General features: G+C 43.3%; 1 protein-coding gene across 2 annotated transcripts in view; it reads right to left on the reverse strand.

Moving 5' to 3' along the window:
• TRDMT1 (tRNA aspartic acid methyltransferase 1) overlaps nt 1-25,212 on the reverse strand; it is a 102,049-nt gene that overhangs the window by 37,650 nt on the left and 39,187 nt on the right. For both annotated transcript variants that reach the window (XM_077490897.1, XM_077490896.1), the window contains exons 3-5: nt 11,795-11,871; nt 8,094-8,165; nt 3,611-3,676 (exon numbers count right to left, since the gene is read on the reverse strand). In XM_077490897.1, the coding sequence (XP_077347023.1) occupies nt 3,611-3,676; nt 8,094-8,165; nt 11,795-11,871 (215 nt within the window). The remainder of the gene's footprint in view (nt 1-3,610; nt 3,677-8,093; nt 8,166-11,794; nt 11,872-25,212) is intronic.

Raw genomic sequence — 25,212 nt, forward strand, 5'->3', positions numbered from 1 at the left:
TAATTTGATTTCAATAACAATCTGTCCATAAGATAATTTGCACATTTAATATATTTTATGCATATTATTTACCTCTAAAAGCCTCCCTTGTCTAGAAGTTTCGAAGCAGTGGCGGAACTACCGCCATAGCGACCCACGCGGTCGCTATGGGGCCCGCAGTCGCTATGGGGCCCGAAGCCTAGTGGAACTGCTGCCGAATGGGGGCCGCTGCCGAGCGGTCCGGGGCTCGGCAATGCATTGGCAAGCTTCTGTCCTGCCCAGAACACCGGCGTCAGCCCCCTCCCAGCGTCGTGACGTCACTCGGCCGGAGGCTCGATGGGCGGAGCGTCAATGCAGAGCTACTGCAGCCTGCATACACAGGAACCAGGCAGCACCGCCGAGGAGGAACCAGACTCCCCCTCACTTGCAAAATTTGAAGACCATTCATTGCAATCAGACAGAGGTACTGTACTACTAAATTAAGCTGATGCAATGATGGGGCCAGACTGCAGTCTAAACATTTTGAACTGTCTGTGAGTTTAACTGATTTTTATAATATGCAGCATGGCGGGGGGAGGGGGGTGACTGTCCTGCACTGGTCACTGTAATTGTATTAATGTCCTGCACTGGTCACTGTAATTGTATTAATGTCCTGCATTGGTCACTGTAATTGTATTAATGTCCTGCACTGTTCACTGTAATTGTATTAATGTCCTGCATTGGTCACTGTAATTGTATTAATGTCCTGCACTGTTCACTGTAATTGTATTAATGTCCTGCACTGGTCACGGTCGAATGATTTTACTGGTTACGGTCACTGATGAATTATTTTACTGGTCACTGATGAATGATTTTACTGGTCACGGTCGAATGATTTTACTGGTCACGGTCACTGATGAATGATTTTACTGGTCATGGTCACTGTTGAATGATTTTACTGGTCATGGTCACTGTTGAATGATTTTACTGGTCACAGTCACTGATGAATGAATTTACTGGTCACGGTCACTGATGAATGATTTTACTGGTCACAGTCACTGATGAATGAATTAACTGGTCACGGTCACTGATGAATGAATTTACTGGTCACGGTCACTGATGAATGATTTTACTGGTTACGGTCACTGATAAATTATTTTACTGGTCACGGTCGAATGATTTTACTGGTCACGGTCGAATGATTTTACTGGTCACGGTCACTGATGAATGAATTTACTGGTCACTGTGGAATGAATTTACTGGTCATGGTCACTGATGAATGATTTTACTGGTCACTGTGGAATGATTTTACTGGTCACGGTCACTGATGAATGATTTTACTGGTCACGGTCGAATGATTTTACTGGTCACGGTCACTGATGAATAAATTTACTGGTCATGGTCACTCATGAATGATTTTACTGGTCACGGTCACTGATGAATGATTTTACTGGTCACGGTCACTGATGAATAAATTTACTGGTCACGGTCACTGATGAATAAATGTACTGGTCACTGATGAATGATTTTACTGGTCACGGTCACTGATGAATTATTTTACTGGTCACGGTCGAATGATTTTACTGGTTACGGTCACTGATGAATGAATTTACTGGTTACGGTCACTGATGAATAAATTTACTGGTGTCGGGCACTGATGAATTAATGTCCTGCACTGGTCAAAGTAATTGTATTAATGTCCTGCACTGGTCACAGTAATTGTATTAATGTCCTGCACTGGTCACAGTAATTGTATTAATGTCCTGCACTGCACTGGTCACAGTAATCGTATTCATGTCCTGCACTGGTCACGGTCACTGATGAATGATTTTACTGGTCACGGTCGAATGATTTTACTGGTCACGGTCACTGATGAATGATTTTACTGGTCACTGAAGAATGATTTTACTGGTTATGGTCACTGATGAATGATTTTACTGGTCACTGTGGAATGATTTTACTGGTCACGGTCACTGATGAATAAATTTACTGGTCACGGGCACTGATGAATTAATGTCCTGCACTGGTCACTGTAATTGTATTAATGTCCTGCACTGGTCACGGTCACTGATGAATGATTTTACTGGTCACGGTCGAATGATTTTACTGGTTACGGTCACTGATGAATGAATTTACAGGGGGGGGGGGCTGTTTGCAGGGGGGCCCCATACAACATTTTGCTATGGGGCCCTGTGATTTCTAGTTACGCCCCTGTTTCGAAGCCCTGAGAATGCCGCTGAGCGCCACTGACCTGGACATTTTATAGATCGGCAACTCCTATCCTCATATTGATTAGTGTTTCCAAATTAATAATAACTACTGCAGTAGGAAACAGACACAAAAGATACACTCCACATCTTTCCAAATAACTGTTCTGCTTTATGACCAATTGAAGGTTTATATACACATGATTACGTAGGTATCACATTAATATTACAATTGTACATTTATGGTAACAAGGGGCGTAACATAGGCAGGCTAATTCTAATCAGGACTCGAAAGAATGCAAACATGTAATGAAAACATTATTAGTGCCGCATGCACAGTGAGGCAGTGTGCAAAACATACAAAATAGAATACAATGATATACCGAACTTACAAATTTTCTTAACACCACCATCTAAGATGTGATGTCAGTAGCCCCAGCAGACTCTTCCACCATCTATATAAAGGTTTAAGTATTAACCCCTTGCCGCCAAGCGTACGCAGATGTGGGTACTCGGCTTCCGGGGGTTATAGCGGGATGATGCCCGCACCTGCAGGCAACATCTCGGTACCATTTTTCAGAGCGGGCGATTGGTTTTCCAGACATAACAACCAATGTGGCTAAAAGCTGCGGCTGTTATGCTGGAGGAGCGGGAGGGGACGTCCCCCCTCCCGCCGCTCTTACCGGGGCTCCTGTTCAGTCGGGAGCACCGATGCACAATCCGCCGTTTCCAGCGGCTAGGGAGGGACTGGAATCATTCCAGTCTCCTAATTGTGAACACGGAAACAACGTCATGACGTCACTTCCGATTTACTCGGCTGCCAATGGCGCCGGTTTTAAAAATATATACACTATTCAGAATCACCAAAAACAGCGATCTGAATACTTTGAGTGTAAAGGAGGGATCGGGGGTCTTTTAGAACCCCGATCCCTTCATAAAGAGTACCTGTCACAAGGGATGTTTACATTCGTTGTGACAGCAATAAAAGTGATCAAATTATTTATTTATTTTTTTAAAACAAATTTATTCATTTTAAAATAAATAAAATAAATAAGAAAACATTTTTTTTTTAAAGCGCCCCCCGTCACGGCGAGCTCGCGCAGCAAAGAAAACGCAGATGGAAGACGCGCCTGCATATGTAAACGATGTTCAAATCACACATGTGAGGTATCGCCACGATCGTCAGAGTGAGACCAATAATTCTAGCAGTAGACCTCCTCTGTAACTCTAACCTGGTAACCAAAATTTTTTTTTGGCCAAGTTCCTAGGCACATTACAGCCAGTACAAAAAAAAAAAAAATATTCTGGGAGCAGTATTTTCTCTAGGAAAGGTAAATAATTAACTCAGTCCTTCCATTTTTCTGTATTCATTCACAGTAGGAAGTGTGTGATCATAGCTTTGAACTATTATTATAGCTAATATTTAAAACAAATCTTTGTCTTACCGTGCTTCGGATGATTCAAATCCTTTCACGTTTTCCAGAAGAATGTATTTTGGAGTTTTCTGAAGTCTAAACACAAAGTATCCATGATTTGCTATGAACATTGAGCACAGAAGTATAAAGTCATTTAAAAAAGCAAGTGTCCAATGCAATGTAGTTAAATGTTTCACTCACACGGGGCGCACACAACCAATCACCCGTGAAGGGCCAAGTTTACCTGCATGAGGGTGCAAAGGTGTTCTGAACCCCCCCCCCCCCATGCAGGCAGTCCTATTGCGGTCGATTGGAACCCTAAATGACAAGCCGACTAAACCCCACCTACAGTGAGGGAAAAAAGTATTTGATCCCCTGCTGATTTTGTACGTTTTCCCACTGAAAAAGAAATGAAGGGTCTATCATTTTAATGGTAGGTTTATTTTAATAGTGAGAGACAGAATAACAACAAAAATATCAGGAAAAACACATTAAAAAAGGTTATAAATTGATTTGCATTTTAATGAGTGATATAAGTATTTGACCCCTTCGCAAAACATGAATTAGTACTTGGTGGCAAATACAGAGGTCAGACCTTTCTTGTAGTTGGCCACCAGGTTTGCACACGTCAGGAGGGATTTTGCCTCACTCCTCTTTGCAGATCCTCTCCAAGTCATTAAGGTTTTGAGGTTGACGTTTGAAAACTCGAACCTTCAGCTCCCTCCACATATTTTCTATGTCTGTAGACAGGCTTTTAATGTGCTTCTTCTTGAGCCATTCCTTTGTTGCCTTGGCCGTGTGTTTTGGGTCATGCTGGAATACCCATCCTTGACCCATTTTCAATGCCCTGGCTGAGGGAAGGAGGTTCTCATCCAAGATTTGATGGTACATGGCCCCGCCTGTCCTTCCTTTGATGCAGTGAAGTGGTCCTGTCCCCTTAGCAGAAAAACCTCCACAAAGCATAATGTTTCCACCTCCATGTTTGATGGTGGGGATGCTGTTCTTGGGGTCATAGGCAGCATTACTCTTCCTCCAAACACTGCAAGTTAAGTTGATGCCAAAGAGCTTGATTTGGGTCTCATCTGACCGCAACACTTTCACCCAGTTCTCCTCAGAATCATTCAGATGTTCATTAGCAAACTTTAAAACAGGCCTGTACATGTGTTTTCTTGAGCAGGGAGACCTTGAGGGCGCTGCTGGATTTCAGTCCTGCATGGCATAGCGTGTTGCCAATTGTTTTCTTGGTGACTATGGTCCCAGCTGCCTTGAGATCATTGACCAGATTCTCCCATGTAGTTCCAGGCTGATTCCTCACCATTTTCATGATTATTGAAACTCCACGAGGTGAGATCTTGCATGGAGCCCCAGGCCGAGGGAGATTAACAGTTACTTTGTGTTTCTTCCATTTGTGTATAATCTCACCAGCTGTTGATATCCTCTCACCAAGCTGCTTGGTGATGGTCTTGTAGCCCATTCCAGCCTTGTGTAGGTCTACAATCTTGTCCCTGACATTTTTGGACATGATGGAGAGATTGGAATCAGATTGATTTATTGCTTCTGTGGACAGGTGTCTTTTATACATTGATAGGGGATCACATAATTTCACTCATTAAAATCAAATCAATTTATAACTTTTTTGAATTGCTTTTTTCTGGATATTTATGTTGTTATTCTGTCTCTCACTGTTAAAACAAACCTACCATTAAAATTATAGACTGATCATTTCTTTGCCAGCGGGCAAACGTACAGAATCAGCAGGGGATCAAATACTTTTTTCCCTCACTGTAAGGGTCTGTTCACACTAGAATGCAGGGCAGACACAGCAGTCGTTGGGAGGGTACAGCACGCTTCTAAACCCAGAGCAGGCACATGAATTACAAGTACGTTACAGTGCCTGCTCGTTTCGCCCTGCAATGTGGTGGGTTGGCAAGTAGATAGTGTATATTAAATAATTGGCACGATTTTAGCGATACTACTCTATGGTCTCCTATTGTTCTCTTTCTACTATCCCTGAAGAAAAGCTGGGCATTCTTGCAAATTTTGGATTGATTGGATGTGTTTGGAAAGTGGCAGTGGACTGGGAGTGATCTCAAAAAGCCCAAGGACCATCTATGTATAAATGTATATACAAATATGCATTCATATAAATTCATGTGGAAGAAGATATCATCAATTTTTGAAATCAATCAAAAAGGGCCTAGCTTGTAATCATAGAGGTCAACAAGAAAATGTTCACAGATGACTGTGCCACTATATATACACATTTATAAATCCAGTGGAAATACTATTTACTTAAACTCCTGGGATATTGATCAGGTCATTTAAATAGCAGAGGGGGTTGTTAATCAGCTGTGTTGGTGTTAATAAAATTAACAACATTTGCACTAGGTGGACAACGATGAGACGACCTTCAAAACAGGAATGGTTTTAAAGGTGGAGGTCACTGACATTTTTTTCCCTACTCATCTTTTCTGACTGTTTTTCACTAGTTTTGCATTTGGCTAGGATCAGTGTCACTACTGGTACCATGAGGCGATACCTGGACCCTATAGAGGTTGCACAGGCAGTCCAACTCCTCCAGGATGGCACATCAATACGTGCCATTGCCAGAAGGTTTGCTGTGTCCCCCAGCACAGTCTCAAGAGCATGGAGATTCCAAGAGACAGGCAGTTACTCTAAAAGAGCTGGGCAGGGCCATAGAAGGTCCTTAACCCATCAGCAGGACTGGTATCTGCTTGTTTGCGCAAGGAGGAACATGATGAGCGCTAACAGAGCTCTACAAAATGACCTCCAGCAGGTCACTGGTGTGAATGTCTCTGACCAAACAATCAGAAACAGACTTCATGAGGGTGGCCCGAGGGCCGACGTCCTCTAGTGAGCCCTGTGCTCACTGCCTGGCACCGTGGAGCTTGATTGGCATTTGCCATTGAACACCAGAATTGGCAGGTACACCACAGGCGCCCTGTGCTTTTCACAGATGAGAGCAGGTTCATCCTGAGCACATGTAACAAACGTGAAAGAGTCTGGAGAAGCCATGGAGAACGTTATGCTGCCTGCAACATCTTTCAGCATGACCAGTTTGGTGGTGGGCCAGTGATGGTCTAGGGAGGCATATTCATGGAGGGACACACAGACCTCTACAGGCTGGACAATGGCACCCTGACTGTCATTAGGTATCAGGATGAAATCCTTGGACCTATTGTCAGATCCTACACTGGTGCAGTGGGTCCTGGGTTCCTTCTGGTGCATGACAATGCCAGCTCTTATGTGGCGAGAGTAGGCAGCCAGTTCCTGGAGGATGAAGGGCTTGACACCATCGAATTGCCCCCACGCTCACCTGGCCTAAATCCAATAGAAGACCTCAGGGACATTATGTTTCGGTCCATCTGATACCGCCAGGTTGCACCTCAGTCTGTTCAGGAGCTCAGTGATGCCCTGCTCCAGATCTGGGAGGAAATTCCCCAGGACACCACCCATCGTCTCATTAAGGTTGTCTCAGGCATGCATACACGCACGTAGGGGCCATACAAACAACTGCGTACCATTCTGAGTTGCTGCAATGTATATTCAGCAAAATGGACTAGTCTGCTGCATCATTTATTCACTTTGATTTTCAGGGCGTCTTTGAATTCAGCCCTCTGTAGGTTGATAATTTTAATTTCCATCAAACCACATGGCATCATTTGGTTCCTAACACATTACCCAGTCCATATCAGTATCGATATCCAGCATGATATTTTTCACCACTGATGCGTTTTCAAAGTGTTTCTTAAATTTTTCTGAGCAGTGCACAGTATATATACTGTATTTTAAACAGGGATGTTTAAAAACGTTTGATAGATCAACTAGAAAACCCCTATTGGTAAAATTTTTCCATAAACAGAATCATTCTTTTAAAGCGGAGGTCCACCCTAAAGTGGACCTCCGCTCATCGGAACCCTCCCCCCCTCTGGCGCCACAATTGGCACCTTTCAGGGGGGAGGGGGGTGCAGATACCTGTACAGTACAGGTATTCTGCACCCACTTCCGGGATAGCTCTCTGCGGAAAGGGGCGTAGATTACGCCCCTTTCCGCAAGTGCCCGCCCCTTTCCGCAAGTGCCCCGCTGCCTGCTGGGAAACACACAGATCCCAGAGGCAGCGGGGACCATCCTTATTGCGCAGCGCGATTCGCGCATGCGCAGTAGGGAACCGGGAAATGAAGCCGAAAGGCTCCATTTCCTGATTCCCATACCCAAGATGGCGGCGGCAGCACCCGACAAGACGATCTAGAGATCGGCTTCGGGTGCCGACATCGTGGGCGCGCTGGACAAGTAAGTGTCACTATTTTAAAAGTCAGCAGCTGCAGTATTTGTAGCTGCTGGCTTTAAAAAAAAAAAAAAAAAAAAACGCGGAGTCCCGGCGGACTCCCGCTTTAAGTATCTGAAACAGTAATATTAAACACGTTACAGCTATTCCCAACTTATCATACTGTGTTTGATCCAAGAATAAACTTCAAAAAAGCAGACATTGTACCTTGGCAGGACTTCCAAAACATACAGGAAACTCTTTGCTCTGGGGTCAGACACATCACCTTGTAAGCCTATCCTATCGGGCGAAAAATTAAAAGGAAGAACATATTTATAATTTGGTGGTCAACTTCTAGTTTCACTGCAAAGGCATTAAATGTGTGTATGGTTACACATACGTCAAGTCCAAAGCAAGCCAAAATGTATAGTAGAGAATGTAAAGAGAGTAAAGAAAAGTTTGAACATATCAGGTTTGTATGGCTGTCTGGGCCCTTATTGGGGTGATTCCCCTTAATTCACAACACATTCATGTTATGCAGTTGGATGAAATGGAATAGGAAGATTTCCTCTCTATTCTTGTTCTATTCATTTTTTTGATTTACCTTCACTTTCATTCCCTGTAACATTGGTGATCAGGAAAAAGTGAGGGTGAATCTCCCTAATGTGGACACAGACCGAAATAATACCTGACAGCGGTTCTAACCCCTCAACAATTTAGTAAACGCATAATTTAAATATGTTTTCTTGTTCATATTATCATTTGCCTTTTTCTTTCTAATTGTCGGTCTTGTTAAGCTGGTAATCAAGAACATATATGCCCGATACCCAAGAAAGTATACGCCTTTCCCTGATGAATTTACACAGTACTAGTGACTAACAAATGCAAGTGCCCCCTGCACATTTCAGCTGGTTGGCTATCAAAATTATGGCAACCAATGAAACTGGTACTAAGGATCATTGAGAAATGCATGAATGAATGGCAGTGGTGGGGTTCTAGGATTACCTCCCACAAAGTACATTATAGGCCTTTAATTATCTCACCATTTTTGTGTGGGTTTCCGCCAGATGCTCCACTTTCTGCCCACAATGCAAATACATACTAGCAGGGTAACTTGCTTCAGCTCAAACTGACGCTTCTGTGTATAGGACTGTGGTCAGGCAATCTGTCCTAAGCTAGGGTTTAATTGTACCTGTGTTGCGGCGCTGCCGAATCGCATTGCAGGCGCTTCGGCAGCACTGCCCATTCATTTCAATGGGCAGGTGCGGTGTATACACTGCTCCCGCACTGCCCCAATGATGCTGTTTTCAGGACTTTTTTTCCCGTCCTGCAAGCGCACCGCCCCAGTGTGAAAGCACTCAGGCTTTCACACTGGGGTGGCTTGAGAGGTGCTTTTCAGGCACAATTTCTAGCGCCAAAGTGCCTGAAAAGCATCTCAGTGTGAAAGGGGTCTTCTGTGAAGTTCTGTGGAATATGCCAGCACTGTATAAAAGAAGAAAGTGAAGCTAAACTCCAGCCATGAAAATGTTAATCTTCCTCAATAGCCACAAAACATGAAAATCTACTTTGTGATCACCAAATACCTTAGCAAACCTGATTACTACCTTATTAAATAAGTAGTAACATCATCACTGTGCTGTGTATAGCCTATGCAGAGAGCAGAGCTGTGGAAGGGACCCAGCAGCTCCACCCATTAAAGGCTGCCTGACAAAAATGACAGGAGGGGGAGGAGACAAGACCAGTCACACTGCAGTAGGAGAGAGAGCAGCAGTGACCAGTCTGTATTCCAGGAAGCTCCTGAACAGAGGCAAAGTTTTTATGCTGTATTACTACACAAATCTGAAATTAAAAAAATACACAATGAACACCAAGATTCAAGTAACAGTACATACATACATGATTTATTACAGTAAGGGCCATAAATATTGGGACATCGACACAATTCTAATCTTTTTGGCTCTATACACCACCACAATGGATTTGAAATGAAACAAACAAACAAGACGTGCTTTAACTGCAGACTTTCAGCTTTAATTTGATGGTATTTACATCCAAATCAGGTGAACGGTGTAGGAATTACAACAGTTTGTATATGTGCCTCACACTTTTTAAGGGAATAAAAGTAATGGGACAGATTAACAATCATCCATCAAACTTTCACTTTTTAATACTTGGTTGCAAATCCTTTGCAGTCAATTACAGCCTGAAGTCTGGAATGCATAGACATCACCAGACACTGGGTTTCATCCCTGGTGAGGCTCTGCCAGGCCTCTACTGCAACTCTCTTCAGTTCCTGCTGGTTCTTGGGGCATTTTCCCTTCAGTTTTGTCTTCAGCAAGTGAAATGCATGCTCAATCGGATTCAGGTCAGGTGATTGACTTGGCCTTTGCATAACATTTCACTTCTTTAACTTAAAAAACTATTTGGTTGCTTTCTCAATATGCTCCGGGTCATTGTCCATCTGCACTGTGAAGCGCCCTCCAATGAGTTCTGAAGCATTTTGCTTAATATGAGCAGATAATATTGCCCGAAACACTTCAGAATTCATCCTGCTGCTTTTGTCAGTCACATCATCAATAAATACAAGAGAACCAGTTCCATTGGCAGCCATACATGCCCACGCCATGACACTATCACCACCATGCTTCACTGATGGGGTAATATGCTTTGGATCATGAGCAGTTCCTTTCCTTCTCTTACCATCACTCTGATACAAGTTGATATTGGTCTCATCTGTCCATAGGATGCTGTTCCAGAACTGTGAAGGCTTTTTTAGATGTTGTTTGGCAAACTCTAATCTGGCCTTCCTATATTTGAGGCTCACCAATGGTTTACATCTTGTGGTGAACCCTCTGTATTCACTCTGGTGAAGTCTTCTCTTGATTGTTGATTTTGACACACATACACCTACCTCCTGGATTGTGTTCTTGATCTGGCCAACTTTTGTGAAGGGTGTTTTCTTCACCAGGGAAAGAATTCTTTGGTCATCCACCACAGTTGTTTTCGGTGGTCTTCCGGGTCTTTTGGTGTTGCTGAGCTCACCGGTGCGTTCTCTCTTTTTAAGGATGTTCCAAACAGTTGATTTGGCCACACATAATGTTTTTGCTATCTCTCTGATGGGTTTGTTTTTTCAGCCTAATGATGGCTTGCTTCACTGATAGTGACAGCTCTTTGGATCTCATATTGAGAGTTGACAGCAACAGATTCCAAATGCAAATAGCACACTTGAAATTAACTCTGGACCTTTTTTCTGCTCCTTGTAAATGGGATAATGAGGGAATAACACACACCTAGCCATGGAACAGCTGAGCAGCCAATTGTCCCATTACTTTTGGTCCCTTAAAAAGTGGGAGGCACATATACAAACTGTTGTAGTTCCTACACTGTTCACCTGATTTGGATGTAAATACCCTAAAATTAAAGTCTGCAGTTAAAGCATATCTTGTTTGTTTCATTTCAAATCCATTGTGGTGGTGTATAGAGCCAAAAAGATTAGAATTGTGTTGATGTCCCAATATTTATGGACCTGACTGTATGTACCCTTTCTTTATCTTGTATTTTCTGATCTTTACAAGTTGACTATTAAACTTTGTCATTTACTGCTGAGATGCATTTGTGATTTGAAAACACTAGGATTTATTGTGGTACATCTGCTACGGATTTTTTAACACTGACACTTTATATGAGAAAAGAAAAGTAACAGTTCACATGCCCCTTGTATCTGGACAATATTTGCTTATCCCAGAATTCAGCTTTATAAAATAAAGGTTTCAAAATACTACATTGAAAGCCAAAGATTTGTACTTCAAATATTAACCCCAGAAAATCATGGAATGGTTTTGAAGCCTTGCATCAGAGTCTTTGTTGTTGAATCTGCCCCACTATTTTTGTTTGGTACGGTTAACATATCCTTTATTTTCCAAACCTACCGTGTAAATGGCTGGCAGGGTGGACTCATCAAGATCATATCAAACGATAAGGAGTCCAATTCTTTCAGTGTTATTCCCTAATACAAAGGAAGGAAAAAGCACGCTGAGTCACAAATCACAAAGTAAGAGCGAGTTTATAAGAGGTTTATGGCATCCGAACAATGAAACCCAAGACATAAATGGCTCTGCATATCCTGAGCTAAAAGTACAAGAGCAAGTTGTCACAGGAACAAGTGTCCCCATTGGAAGATTGACCCTATATTCCTGTTTTGGTTGTGACTCAAATTTTTCGATTTACTCTCCATTTCAATCCTGGTGACAATCTGCGTTCAGATCACTTTTGACTTTTTGAGGGCATTTGACATGTGGCGAGGAGGCATTATACCGCCTCCTCACTGCCTGATTTAACGCAATAAATGGCACATACCACGCAGCAGCCATGTGTACAGCACGCGGTTGCGGGGTGGTTGTGGCATGGCCTCCCTGATCTCAATGAAAAAGTCTGGCAGGTGGTGCCGCTTGTCAAACTCTGCAGTCTGAGTTAAAAATCTCAGATCTGTGAAGCAAAGCATCGCAGCCACTACATGTGAACAGTCCTGTCAGGCTGTAATCTTAAGATCCGGGTGGGTAGCTGAGGGGCGGTAAAATCATTCTCAGCTGCCTGTATAAAAAAGCCTTTATAAAAGCCCAAATCTGACTGTAGTTCTAACCTCCAAATCTAAAAGAAAAAAAAATATGGGTACCCTGTTTTTTGTAACATTGGCTATATGGACAACAAAAGCTCTACTAAACTAGCTGTGCTTCAAGTATCTATTCCCATGAGAAGTGTTCAAGTTTGATTTAGGTGTCCCTCCAGATTAAAGTGGTTGTAAACCCTTACAAACCACTTTGACCTACAGGTAAGCCTAGATTAATGCTTACCTGTAGGTCCAAGAAATATCTCCTAAACCTACATGGTTTAGGAGATATTTACTAAAAGACAGTGACAGCTGCTAACGGCGATATGCCGTTAGTGGCAGCTCGCATGCGCGGGAGTGACGTCATCTCTGCTCCGGCGCTGTGAGTGGCCGGAGCAGCGATACCCGGAAGAAAATGGATGCTACGAGCTACAGGGGACAGCGGTGACACCACTGGCTCCTGTGTCAGGTAAGTGACACATAATGGGCTACTATACGATGCATAGTAGTCCATTATGCTTTACCTTTGCAGGGAGACAAAGAGGAAGTAACACTCATCAGGGTTTACTTCCTCTTTAAAACCTTTGTATGGCCATGTTTCTTGTTTAACTGCCCTGTATGGGCTTCTGAGCCAATGAACAAAGGGGTTCACACAGTGCCTTGAAAAAGTATTCATACCCCTTGAAGTGTTTCACATTTTGTCATGTTACAACCAAAAACTTAATGTATTTTATTGGAATTTTATGTGATAGACCAACACAAAGTGGCACATAATTGTGACACGGAAGGAAAATGGTAAATTTTTGCCAAAATTTTTTACATATAAATAAATGAAAAGTGTGACATGCATTTGTATTCAGCCCCCTTTACTCCGATACCCCTAACTAAAATCTAGTGGAACCAATTGCCTTCAGAAGTCACCTAATTAGGTAATAGAGTTCACCTGTGTGAAATTTAATCTCAGTATAAATACACGCCACATTAATTGATATCTATGAACTTTCTAGCTTTCATTTTCCAATTTCCTTATGTAGTTTAATTATATTATTGTTTAGTGCTGTCAATATAGTAACTTCACTTTCCAGTATCTTTCGAATAAGTGGTACTATATGCTGTTTCAGTATAAATACAGCTGTTCTGTGAAGCCCTCAGATGTTTGTTAGAGAACCTTAATGAACAAACATTATGAAGTCCAAGGAACACACCAGACAGGTCAGGGATAAAGTTGTGGAGAAGTTTAACTGCTTGATGATGGCGGGGCAGTGCGGCTCTCGTTCTGGGATGCCATCGTATGATGGCGTCCCAGAACGGCTGTTCTCGCTCTCCCATGGGAGCGTGCATCGATTGCGGCCGCACCGTGTTGCTAGGATATGGCGCGACTCCAATCTCTGTAAAGATCCGCATCCGTGGCTCTTTAACCATGTGATCGGCTGAGTCCAATCACAGACGGTCACATGTAAACACAGAGATGCCGGTAATCGGCTGACAGAGTGTGTGGCAAGGAGAGCCAATCAGTGGCATCTCCACGCAGGGGGGCATCTAGGAATGTAATCAGGGCACTGATCATTAGTGCCCTGATTACAGTAAAACAATACAGTGTCACCAATCAGTGCCCACCATTGCCAGCAATCAGTGCCTAAAGGGGCAGCAATCTGTGCCCACCAGTGCCACCAATTAGTGCCCATCAGCGATGCCCAGTGAAGGCGAAAATTTACTTTGCTATAAAATTTACTGACAGAAAAGAGTAAAAATTATTATTTTTTTCAAAATTTTTGGTCTTAGAAAAGTATAAAAAATGTGTTTGGGTACAATGTAGCACGACTGCGCAATTGTCATTCAAAGTGCGACAGCGCTGAAAGCTGAAAAATGGCTTGGGCAGGAAGGGGGTGTAAGTGCCCGGTAGGCAAGTGGTTAAAGTAGGGTTAGGTTATAAAAAAAATAGCCAAGCTTTTTTTTTTTTCCCAAGCTTTGAATATCTAATGGAAATGGAGCACTGTTCAATCCATCATCCGACAATGGAAGGAGTATGGCACAACTGCAAACCTACCAAGACATCGCCGCTCACCTAAACTAACAGGCCGGGCAAGGAGAACAATAATCAGAGAAGCAGCCAAGAGGCCCATGGTAACTCTGGAGGAGCTGCAGAGATCCACAGCTCAGGTGGGAGAATCTGTCCACAGGACAACTATTAGTCGTGCTCTCCACAAATCTGACCTTTATGGAAGAATGGCAAGAAGAAAGCCATTGTTGAAAGAAAGCCATAAGAATATGGATTAAGCCAAATATAGGGCAATCTTAGAAGAAAACCTGTTAGAGTCTGCAAAAGACTTGAGGCTGGAGTGGAGGATCACCCTCCAGCAGGACAATGACCCTAAACATACAGCCAGAGCTAGATTAGAATGGTTTAGATGAAAGCATATTCATGTATTAGAATGGCCCAGCCAAAGTCTAGACCTAAATCCAATTGAGAATCTGTGGCAAGAATTGCTGTGCATAGACATTCTCCATCCAGTCTGACAGAGCTTGAGCTATTTTGCAAAGAAGAATGGGCAAAAATGACACTCTCTATATGTGCAAAGCTGGTAGAGACATACCTATAAAGACTTGCAGCTGTAATTGCAGTGAAAGGTGGTTCTACAAATTATTCCCCCCCCCCCTCCCGGGAGGGCGGGGGGCTGAATATAAATGCACGCTGCACTTTTCACATATTTATTTAAGAAAATTGAAAACCATTTATGTGCCACTTTGTGTTGGTCTATCACATACAATCCCAATAGACTACATTTAGGTTTTTGGCTGCAACATGACAAAATGTGGAAAATTCCAAGGGGTATGAATACTTTTTCAAGGCACTGTACTTATTGGGTCTGTCTACAGGCCACTCATATACTCTGTATAGATCATTGTGTACAAAAGATATCAAGGTCAAGTTTTCTAAATAACCGATAACTGTCTAGAAAAGATGATATCATCAATAAACATTAACCAAGCAAGCTGCCAACAATAGAGAAAACTCAGGAGGGGATTACTGAAGGTGCCAAGATAATATTGCATTGTAAAACCAGGGAACTGTCATAAAGATTAAATGCTCCAGCCAAACTGGCCCGATCTTTCCTAGGTTTGGGCAGACACATACATGTGTTTACAAAACCTGTATTACATGGATGCTGATCTTCTAGATCTTGGTGGCATCACACATGTAGCAGGACAATGAGTGAATAAACGGACAGCTTTAATGAACATATGGATGGATTTTCCATACAACCTGCATTATGAATCAGCTATAGCTATGGGTTTCAGTTGCTTTTTATGGCATTTTTTGTTTTCAATTTAAATCAGTAATTTTTGCTAGAAAATTACTTATAACCCCCAAAGATTATACATTTTTTTTAGCAGAGACCCTAGGGAATAAAATTGCATTTTCTCCCCCCTTCTCTCTTGCTCTCCCACTTCCTATCCCTTTCCTAGGATACCCCCCGTGTGCACATTATCCTAAATTGCTGACATTCCCTCATATGGTTGATACTGTATCTACATACTAACCACATATGCTTTTTTCTTAATTTTTACATGTATGTTTTATTATTACGCAGGTTGCAGTATGGAGTGGACCTTCCCCTCCTCAGTTGTCTTTTTCTTCCTTTCTTAAAGCAGAACTCCGGGATTGGCAAAAAATCCCCCCTTAGTATACCCCCTACACAAAACACTAAACAATTATTACCTTTGTGAAATTCCTTACAATTGATGAGAAAAGTCCAATTTAATTTCCAGGAAGTCATCTCTGTAATTCAAAAAATGTAGCATGTATTCTGCCAAGGAGGAGCTCTTAGAACAGGGATTACATCACATCCTCTCCTCTCTCTCTACACACCATAATCAAACTACATTTCCGAAGAACGTTTGGGAATTGTAGTGAATGTGGGAGGTACAATAGGCCTGTACATGTTAAATGTGAACACGCCCACTTCAACATAAATCACACCCCCTCATTCTGCAGCCAGCCAGCCATACTACTCAGTAACACACAGCAGGATAGGTAGGTTACAGCCCTATAAATGCAAAGTGTGTTTGTGCTCTCCCCTCCAGCCACAACAGATAAACATATTGCCCTTACTTGCTTTATGTAATCATTACTGAACTGTAGGCACATGCCTATAATTATATATTATACACGCTGTACTCTGCTGTAATTCAGTATTAGAAATATTCCTACTCCTGCAGTAGCTTTGAGATCTTTCTAAGAGCAATCAATGCTTGTATGGCATATGTGAGCATATACAGTGCCTTGCGAAAGTATTCGGCCCCCTTGAACTGTTCAACCTTTTGCCACATTTCAGGCTTCAAACATAAAGATATAAATTTGTAATTTTTTGTGAAGAATCACCAACAAGTGGGACACAATTGTGAAGTGGAACAAAATCTATTGGATAATTTAAACTTTTTTAGAAAATAAAAAACTGAAAAGTGGTGCGTGCAAAATTATTCGGCCCCCTTTACTTTCAGTGCAGCAAACTCACTCCAGAAGTTCAGCGAGGATCTCTGAATGATCCAATGTTGCCCTAAATAACTGATGGTGATAAATAGAATCCACCTGTGTGTAATCAAGTCTCTGTATAAATGCACCTGCTCTGTGATAGTCTCAGGGTTCTGTTGAAAGCGCAGAGAGCATCATGAAGACCAAGGAACACACCAGGCAGGTCCGTAATACTGTTATGGAGAAGTTTAAAGCCGGATTTGGATACAAAAAGATTTCCAAAGCTTTAAACATCCCAAGGAGCACTGTGCAAGCGATCATTTTGAAATGGAAGGAGTATCAGACCACTGCAAATCTACCAAGACCTGGCCGTCCCTCTAAACTTTCAGCTCAGACAAGGAGAAGACTGATCAGAGATGCAGCCAACAGGCCCATGATCACTCTGGATGAACTGCAGAGAACTACAGCTGAGGTGGGAGAGTCTGTCCATAGGACAACAATCAGTCGTACACTGCACAAATCTGGCCTTTATGGAAGAGTGGCAAGAAGAAATCCATTTCTCAAAGATATCCATAAAAAGTCTTGTCTAAAGTTTGCCACAAGCCACCTGGGAGACACACCAAACATGTGGAAGAAGGTGCTCTTGTCAGATGAAACCAAAATCGAACTTTTTGCCCACAATGCAAAACGATATGTTTGGCGTAAAAGCAACACAGCTCATCACCCTCAACACACCATCCCCACTGTCAAACATGGTGGTGGCAGCATCATGGTTTGGGCCTGCTTTTCTTCAGCAGGGACAGGGAAGATGGTTAAAATTGAGGGGAAGTTGGATGCAGCCAAATACAGGACCATTCTGGATGAAAACCTGTTGGAGTCTGCAAAGGACCTGAAACTGGGACGGAGATTTCTCTTCCAACAAGACAATGATCCCAAACATACAGCAAAATCTACAAAGGAATGGTTCACAAATAAACGTATCCAGGTGTTAGAATGGCCAAGTCAAAGTCCAGACCTGAATCCAATCGAGAATCTGTGGAAAGAGCTGAAAACTGCTGTTCACAAACGCTCTCCATCCAACCTCACTGAGCTCGAGCTGTTTTGCAAGGAAGAATGGGCAAGAATTTCAGTCTCTCGATGTGCAAAACTGATAGAGACATACCCCAAGCGACTTGCAGCTGTAATCTGCAAAAGGTGGCTCTACAAAGCATTAACGCAAGGGGGCCGAATAATTTTGCACGCCCCGCTTTTCATTTTTTTATTAGTTAAAAAAGTTTCGAAAATCCAATAGATTTCGTTCCACTTCACAATTGTGTCCCACTTGTTGGTGATTCTTCACAAAAAATAAAAATTTTATATCTTTATGTTTGAAGCCTGAAATGTGGCAAAAGGTTGAAAAGTTCAAGGGGGCCGAATACTTTCGCAAGGCACTGTAAGTGCCGCCTCATCTGTGCCCATCAGTGCTGTCTGATCTCTGTCCATCAGTGCCTCCTATCTGTGCCCATAAGTGCGGTCGTATCTGGGCCCATCAGTGCCACCTGTCTTTGCCTGTGCCCATCAGAGCGGTCTCATCTGTGCCCACCAGTGTGGTCTCATCTGTGCCCATATGTGCAGCCCTGTCGGGATCGTTAACAGACATTTGCCAGAGGACAAAGCGGAGATCCCTGGCTGTGACAGATCTTTTACATGAAACACTGGATGTCGTACCGTCCCGCCTCCTGGCTCTGCACTTAGAGATGTCAAGTGGGTGGCAGGATGGATTTGGGGTGGTGCTGGCAGGGTGCAGAGAAGGAGGAAGGAGGAGAGGAAACCACCTCCATGAGTGGTACAGACTGAGGTCTGCGAGACTCCCTCCGCCCACTACAGCAAGCAGGGACGGAAGTACAAGTCCCTGCTTGCTTTAGAGAACTACTAGTGGGAAGTGCCAAGACTGCTGGCTGAGGGTACAGGAGGAATAGCAGCCAGCGGTCTTGTAAACAGGAAATCATTGGAGATTAATGACTTTTCTGTAAAATCATCAGGCTGCTACAGAGGAACTACAGAGTTCAGAGGAAGATGGGTGGCATAGTTGGTAAAGGAAGGAGATCAGCAACAAGGACATGGAAAAAAGTTATTTCCCAGAGTTCTGCATTAAAGCGGTAGTAAACCCGCTGAAATTTTTTAGATCGAGGCCCCCGATATCTCCGACGACTCACGCCAATGGAGCTGACATGTTCCCTCGGCGTGTCTTCTGGGTATCATGGCTCCGGCGCTGTGAGCGGCTGGAGCCGCTATATCGTCACTCCCGTGCGGGAGATTTCTTTCCGGCAGGGTCCAGCGACTGCCGGGCTTTCACCTGAAAAATCCCCTGTGTGCATGCGCCGCTGCAGTCAGCGGCTCATTGCCAGGGGAATATCTCCTAAACCATACAGGTTTAGGAGATATTTTTTTTACCTACAGGTAAGCCTTATTTTAGGCTTACCTGTAGGTAACAGTTAAAAAAAACACTACACAACCGCTTTAAGTGTTCAACTTTTACTCATTTAACTCAATAAAGATTATTGAAACAAAATGGCGATCGTTGCAATTTTTATGTCACAATCAAATTTTGAGGGAAGAATACACTTTAATGAATTTAAAAAAAACACAATAGTTACCCTATTTTTTTTTTGTATAATAAGAAAGATGATGTTACGCCGAGTAAATAGATACCTAACATGTCAGGCTTTAAAATTGTGCACGCTCGTGGAATGGCGCCAAACTACAGTACTTAAATCTCCATAGACGACACTTTAAACGCCTTTACAGGTTACCCGTTTAGAGTTACAGAGGAAGTCTAGCGCTAGAACTATTGCTCTCACTCTAATGTTCGGGGCGATAACTCACAATACTCACACAATGGTATCAAGGTGCCCTGCATTTGCATACAATGATGCAGAGAGCAGCCAGTGATGTCACACAAGAGAAGGTGGCCCTGTGCATCATGTCATTAGTCTGAAGACATGGGATTAGAAAAAAGAAATAAAAAGAAAATTATTTTTCTGGGATGGGGATCATCAAGCTGGGCCTTTTGCTGCCAAAACCAGTTTTGAATTTTTTGCACATACTAAAGCCCACATTTTATGCCTGAAGATTAGTTAATAACTTGCAGACAAATTCTATATATTGCCTGACTTTTTTGTAACAGTGGCAAACTTTTATTACTCCTAATTATCCAAAGACAACACTTTAAAAGCTTTTACATGTCATCAGTTTAGCATTAACCATGAATGATGGCCCTAAAATGACTGCTCTCACTATAATCAATTGTCCTTTTTGTCCGCAGCCACACACATTTCTATTATTTTTGTGTGTAGGTGCGGGCTTTGAAAGTGTTTTTTTTTTTTAAATCTGTTACTTACATTTTTTATTTTATTTTCAATATATTTATATTACATAGGGGACAAAAAGCTCCCTATGTCATAGCATATTTACAATGACAGGTTTTCTTTGATGAGAAACCCTGATATGGGGGAGGGGATGGTTGTATGTTCCAGTGTCTATGGATTTGATCCACTGAAAGTATACAGTACATACACTCCCAACTGCTGTAGAAACTGTGTGTGTGTGTGTAAACCCTACTGCAGCCAATTAAAATCAGTCTATATATGCAGTAAAGCATGCTTGTTAAAGTCACGGTGGAACCTAAGGGATTAGTCCTCTGCATTGTGTAAAAAAAAACTGTTTGATCCTGTATTCTCTAATCCTGCCCTTCTTTCACTGTCCTCTATGCATCTCCTGATGGTACAGAGCATTGGAGGCACTCTGCACATGCTCAGTTTGGTGTGCATTTCTGAAGAGTTTTTTTTGGTGGGGGGGGGGGGGCAGTGTGCATGTGATCAGCACAGGGCCAATCAGCACAGTCCAGAACAGAGGGTCAGGGGTCATGCAGGCTCATAGGACAGTCAGAAGAGAATCAAAACTCCTCCTACAAGCTTTAACCAGTGCTCAGCTGAACCCTGACAGAAGTCACAAGACTCCTATATACTGCTGATGAGAAAAGGTATTTAGCAGTTTATATTTTCTAAAATAATTGTGTACTGTGGGAGACCAGATATAGTGAATGCAGAGAGGGGCGCACTGACCTAGTGCAATTCCATTAAAAACATTTATTAAAGAATAAAAAGTGAAACACAAGATACTCACAAAACATATTTTGTATAAACGCATGTCAAAGCACAATGTAGAAAAGACGCCTTTGGGACTGGTGGGATGCTCCAAAGATGCAAGGAGACCAAATGGGGTCCATGATGACTAGGCTGATGCGTTTTGAGGAAACCTCTTCACCCACGGTGAGGTCTGATGGTAGTGGGGATGGGTACCTGTCAAAAACAGGTACCTACTCCCCCCCACCCCCACTGTGAAAGGTGCCAATGTGGCGCCGGACGGGGAAGAAAACAGATAAGCGGAGCTTCCACTTTTGGGTGGAACTCCGCTTTAACCATTTTAAAACCACTGGGATCCGATCACATGATCAGGTCCCAGCGTCAGCTTCAGTGTAGAGGAGGGACAGCAGACAACGGATACCCCATAGTAAGCCTATGGGTAATGTCATCGCTCGGGCTCTGCAGCCATTGTCGCTGCCCCTCCTCTACAATGAAGCTGGTGCTGGGACCCAATCATGTGACTAGACAGGAGCGGCTCAGAATGGGTAAGTATAGACATTTTTTTCTTTTACAGGGTAGAATAGGGATGGGAGTAGGTTTAGGCCGAGTGAGAAATTGGCTTAAAGTTGAATTCCAGTCGGAGTTTAAAGAATCACTTAACAAATTGAGCACATTCTTTGCTTCTCTAGTAACAGCCGCACTCTATCTGAAAATGTGAGAGTCACTCTGACAATGTTTGTATTACGAATGTCACACTTTCTGGGATATGTGACATGTGGCGTCTTCCCCTGCAACAGGACTGTTTTTCTGGTTGGAAATATGACCATGTTTTCATGAACAAGCACATTCCAATTAAAGCCCACAATAGACTCCATCCTCTCACACTCTCTTAGGGGTGATACTACAGATGGGTCCTTCGCTCAGCTGCTATATTTGGTTAGTTATAGACTGTTTGTTGTGTAAGATGTTATATTTTGCCTGACCATTATATGAACAATATGCTCCAGTATTATTCTTTTTATTTTTATTTTTTTCCATAAAATAATTTGGGGGGAAAAAAAAGCCCACAATCTTGTATTTCTGTTTTGATAGACTGGGGAAGGTTTAGACTCTCCATCAGGTTTGAATTGCTGGCTGTAGAAGATGTTTATGAGGCATAAAATCTCTTAAAGCAGTAGGTAGGTGTTCTTAAGCAGGTCTTAAAGTGGTACAAAAAGGCAGATCGTTTTCCCTAAATACTTATCTGACACCACTCTCGATCCAGCGCTATACCTGCCGGCAGCCCCACTCTGCTCTCTTTCTGCATTTGCGAGTTTCAATGAGAGCAGCAGGAGCCATTGACCCCTGCTGCTGTTGGCCAAATCCTGTGAGGAGGGGGTGGGGAAATGTTGTGCTGCGTGTGTCTACGGACGCACACAGCCTGGCTCAGGAGTGCGCCCACACAGGTGTCTTCATAGCAAGCAGCTTGCTATGACGACAGTTGGAGAAGAAGAGGAGCAGACAGCACCGGCGGGCAGGCATGTACTGGCCATTGGGACTACCGGGAGTTTCCCGGTGGGCCGATGGCTCAGTGGGCCACTCTGATGTAAGGGGGCTAGTAATGGGACACTGTGATGTAAGGGGGCTAGTAATGGGACACTGATGTAAGGGGGCTAGTAATGGGACACTCTGTTGTAAGGGGGCTGGTGATGGGACACTCTGATGTAAGGGAGTGCTGATGGGACACTCAAAATGTAAGTGGGCCTGTCTGGATAAAGTCCAGGGCCAATTTTTTGTCCCAGTCCAGCCCTGCCGGCGGGGGACCCCAAAAAGAGAAGGTTCGGGGCCGCTATGTGCAATACCATTGCACGCAGCAGGTAAGTATAACATGCTTGTTAGTTTAATTAATCACTTTGAGTCATACAGACAGAACTATTCTTAGGAAGTTCTCCCAGGAGTGTTATCCAAAAGTCATCTTTGCTTAAAGAGGGATTCCACCAAAAAAAATAAATATTAAAAGCCAGCAGCTATAAATACTACAGCTGCTGACTTTTAATAAATGGACACTCACCTGTCCCGGTTTCCAGCGATGCCGGCAGCCGAGGCCGATCGATCACTCGGCCCTCGGCTGCTGCCGCCACCATTCTAGGTGAGGGAATCAGGAAGTGAAGCGAATCGGCTTCCCTTCCTGGTTCCCTACTGCGCATGCGCGAGTAGCGCACCGCAATAGGAATTCTCCGCGATGTCACTGGGACCCGTGTGTGTCCCAGCAGACAGCGCGGCAGGACAGGAAATGGCGTAGACTCCCACGGGAGTCTATGCCCGGAAGTGGGTGTAAATACCTGTCTTTGACAGGTATCTCCACCCCCCTCCCCCCTGAAAGGTGCCAATTGTGACACCGGAGGGGGGGAGGGATCCGATCAGCGGAGGTTCCACTTTAGGGTGGAACCCCGCTTTAAGTGGTGACTGGGAAGAAAAGCACCAAAAGCAGAATGTATAGGTGGCATCTGGAGAGATCATCAGACTAATTTCCCCTTCAATTCTATCAGTTCAGTGCCCACTCTGTTCAACAATACCAAGCTCTGAAGAAGGGTAAATCCTTTGAACACCCAAAACCCGTTTTATTTTTTTGATATAAAAATCTGAATAAAATCAAACATGGACTTTATAGGTTCTGCTTTTGGAGCTTTCCTCTTTGCACAGCAGGTTTGAACTACTATCTGTGTTCCTATTGGGAAGATTTCCCCTCGCTTAGACCACTTTCACACCACACCGCCGATAGCGTGGGCAGTAAAACGCCGCTATTTTTATTGATTTCAATAGGGAGCAGCGGTGGAGGAGCGGTAAACACACCGCTCCTTCACTGCTCCAAAGAAGCTGCTGGCAGGACTTTTTTCTGACATCCGGCCAGCGCACCGCTGTAGTGTGAAAGCCCTCGGGCTTTCACACTACACACAATGGTGCAGCTTCTTTAGGGCGTTTTGCAAGCACTATTTCTAACGCTATAGCGCCTGCAAAACGCCCTGGTGTGAAAGGGGTCTTACTGTCAGTGCAGGAAATGATGGTAAATGTTGCCAAACGAGCCAAAGACAAAGATTAAAACTTCAAACCACACAGAAAATTTTTCTTCCCCACATTATCCAAAAAATGGCTGTAGTTATACTTTATTCTGATATTTTCTAGTTTCACCCTCACTTTAATACCTCCACTTCAAGTATTGTCATAATGAACTTCAAATGAAGACCCATCTGTTTAACTGCAGTTCATTCCTCGCTGAATCAAAGTTTCACAATGAGTTTCACCCCTAAAAACCCAACGCCAGTCCGTGAGAGCTCAATTTTTTGGCAAGCAAAGCAGAATAACACAGGAACAGGGGAGGGGGTCCTGTAGTGTACTCCAAGTTATGGAATTTACAAGTAAAATTCCTCTTATCCTAATCAAGTACTACAGGGCAAAGACTGGATAATCATAGACCCTGGGACATCACCAAGCAATGAATAAGGGTGGGCAACAACAAGGCAAACAGAACTGTGCTAATAGGTTCAACAATGACAAGGATCTTCGGGCCCAATTCAGAGTGCTGTTGCAAGAATATTGTGGCCGAAGAAGACTGGACGTCCACCTATATGAACTTGGAGAAGGGATAAACTGAAGCTCAGGTGGCAGCCTTGCAAAGCTTGGCAATAGGGGCTTGGTGTAGCCACAGATTATATGGAGTGAGCACGTAAGAGTGCTGGAGGTTATTCCTTTAGAATGTAAGTTCTTGAGACAAGTTGTCATCGCAAGCTGCCATTATTTTATTTTGAAGCAGGAAGCCCTTTTTGAGGCTCTGATAACACAACAAAGAGACGGTTCATTTTTCTAATAGTAGCTGTGGCTTTTAAGTAAACTCTGATAGCTCTGACAATGTCTAGCCAATAAAGAATAATCTCTTTGGAGTGCTTAGGAGCAAGGCACAAGGAGGGAAAGACTGGGGGGCTGATTTACGAAAGACGTTCGCCTCTACTGTGCGAGGCACAACCCACATTTTCATATTTACGAAATGATGCGCTGGGAGCAGAACGTGAATCCTCCATTTACTATAGGGATCTTGGCACAAGGGAGAATGCAATCTGTGCGCCACTATGGACATGGTGCATGGCATCTTCAATTCAATATTAATCA

Source organism: Lithobates pipiens, unplaced genomic scaffold, assembly GCF_037356315.1.
Source record: "Lithobates pipiens isolate NorthernLeopardFrog02 unplaced genomic scaffold, aLitPip1_a1.2 Scaffold_19, whole genome shotgun sequence".
NCBI lineage: Eukaryota > Metazoa > Chordata > Amphibia > Anura > Ranidae > Lithobates > Lithobates pipiens.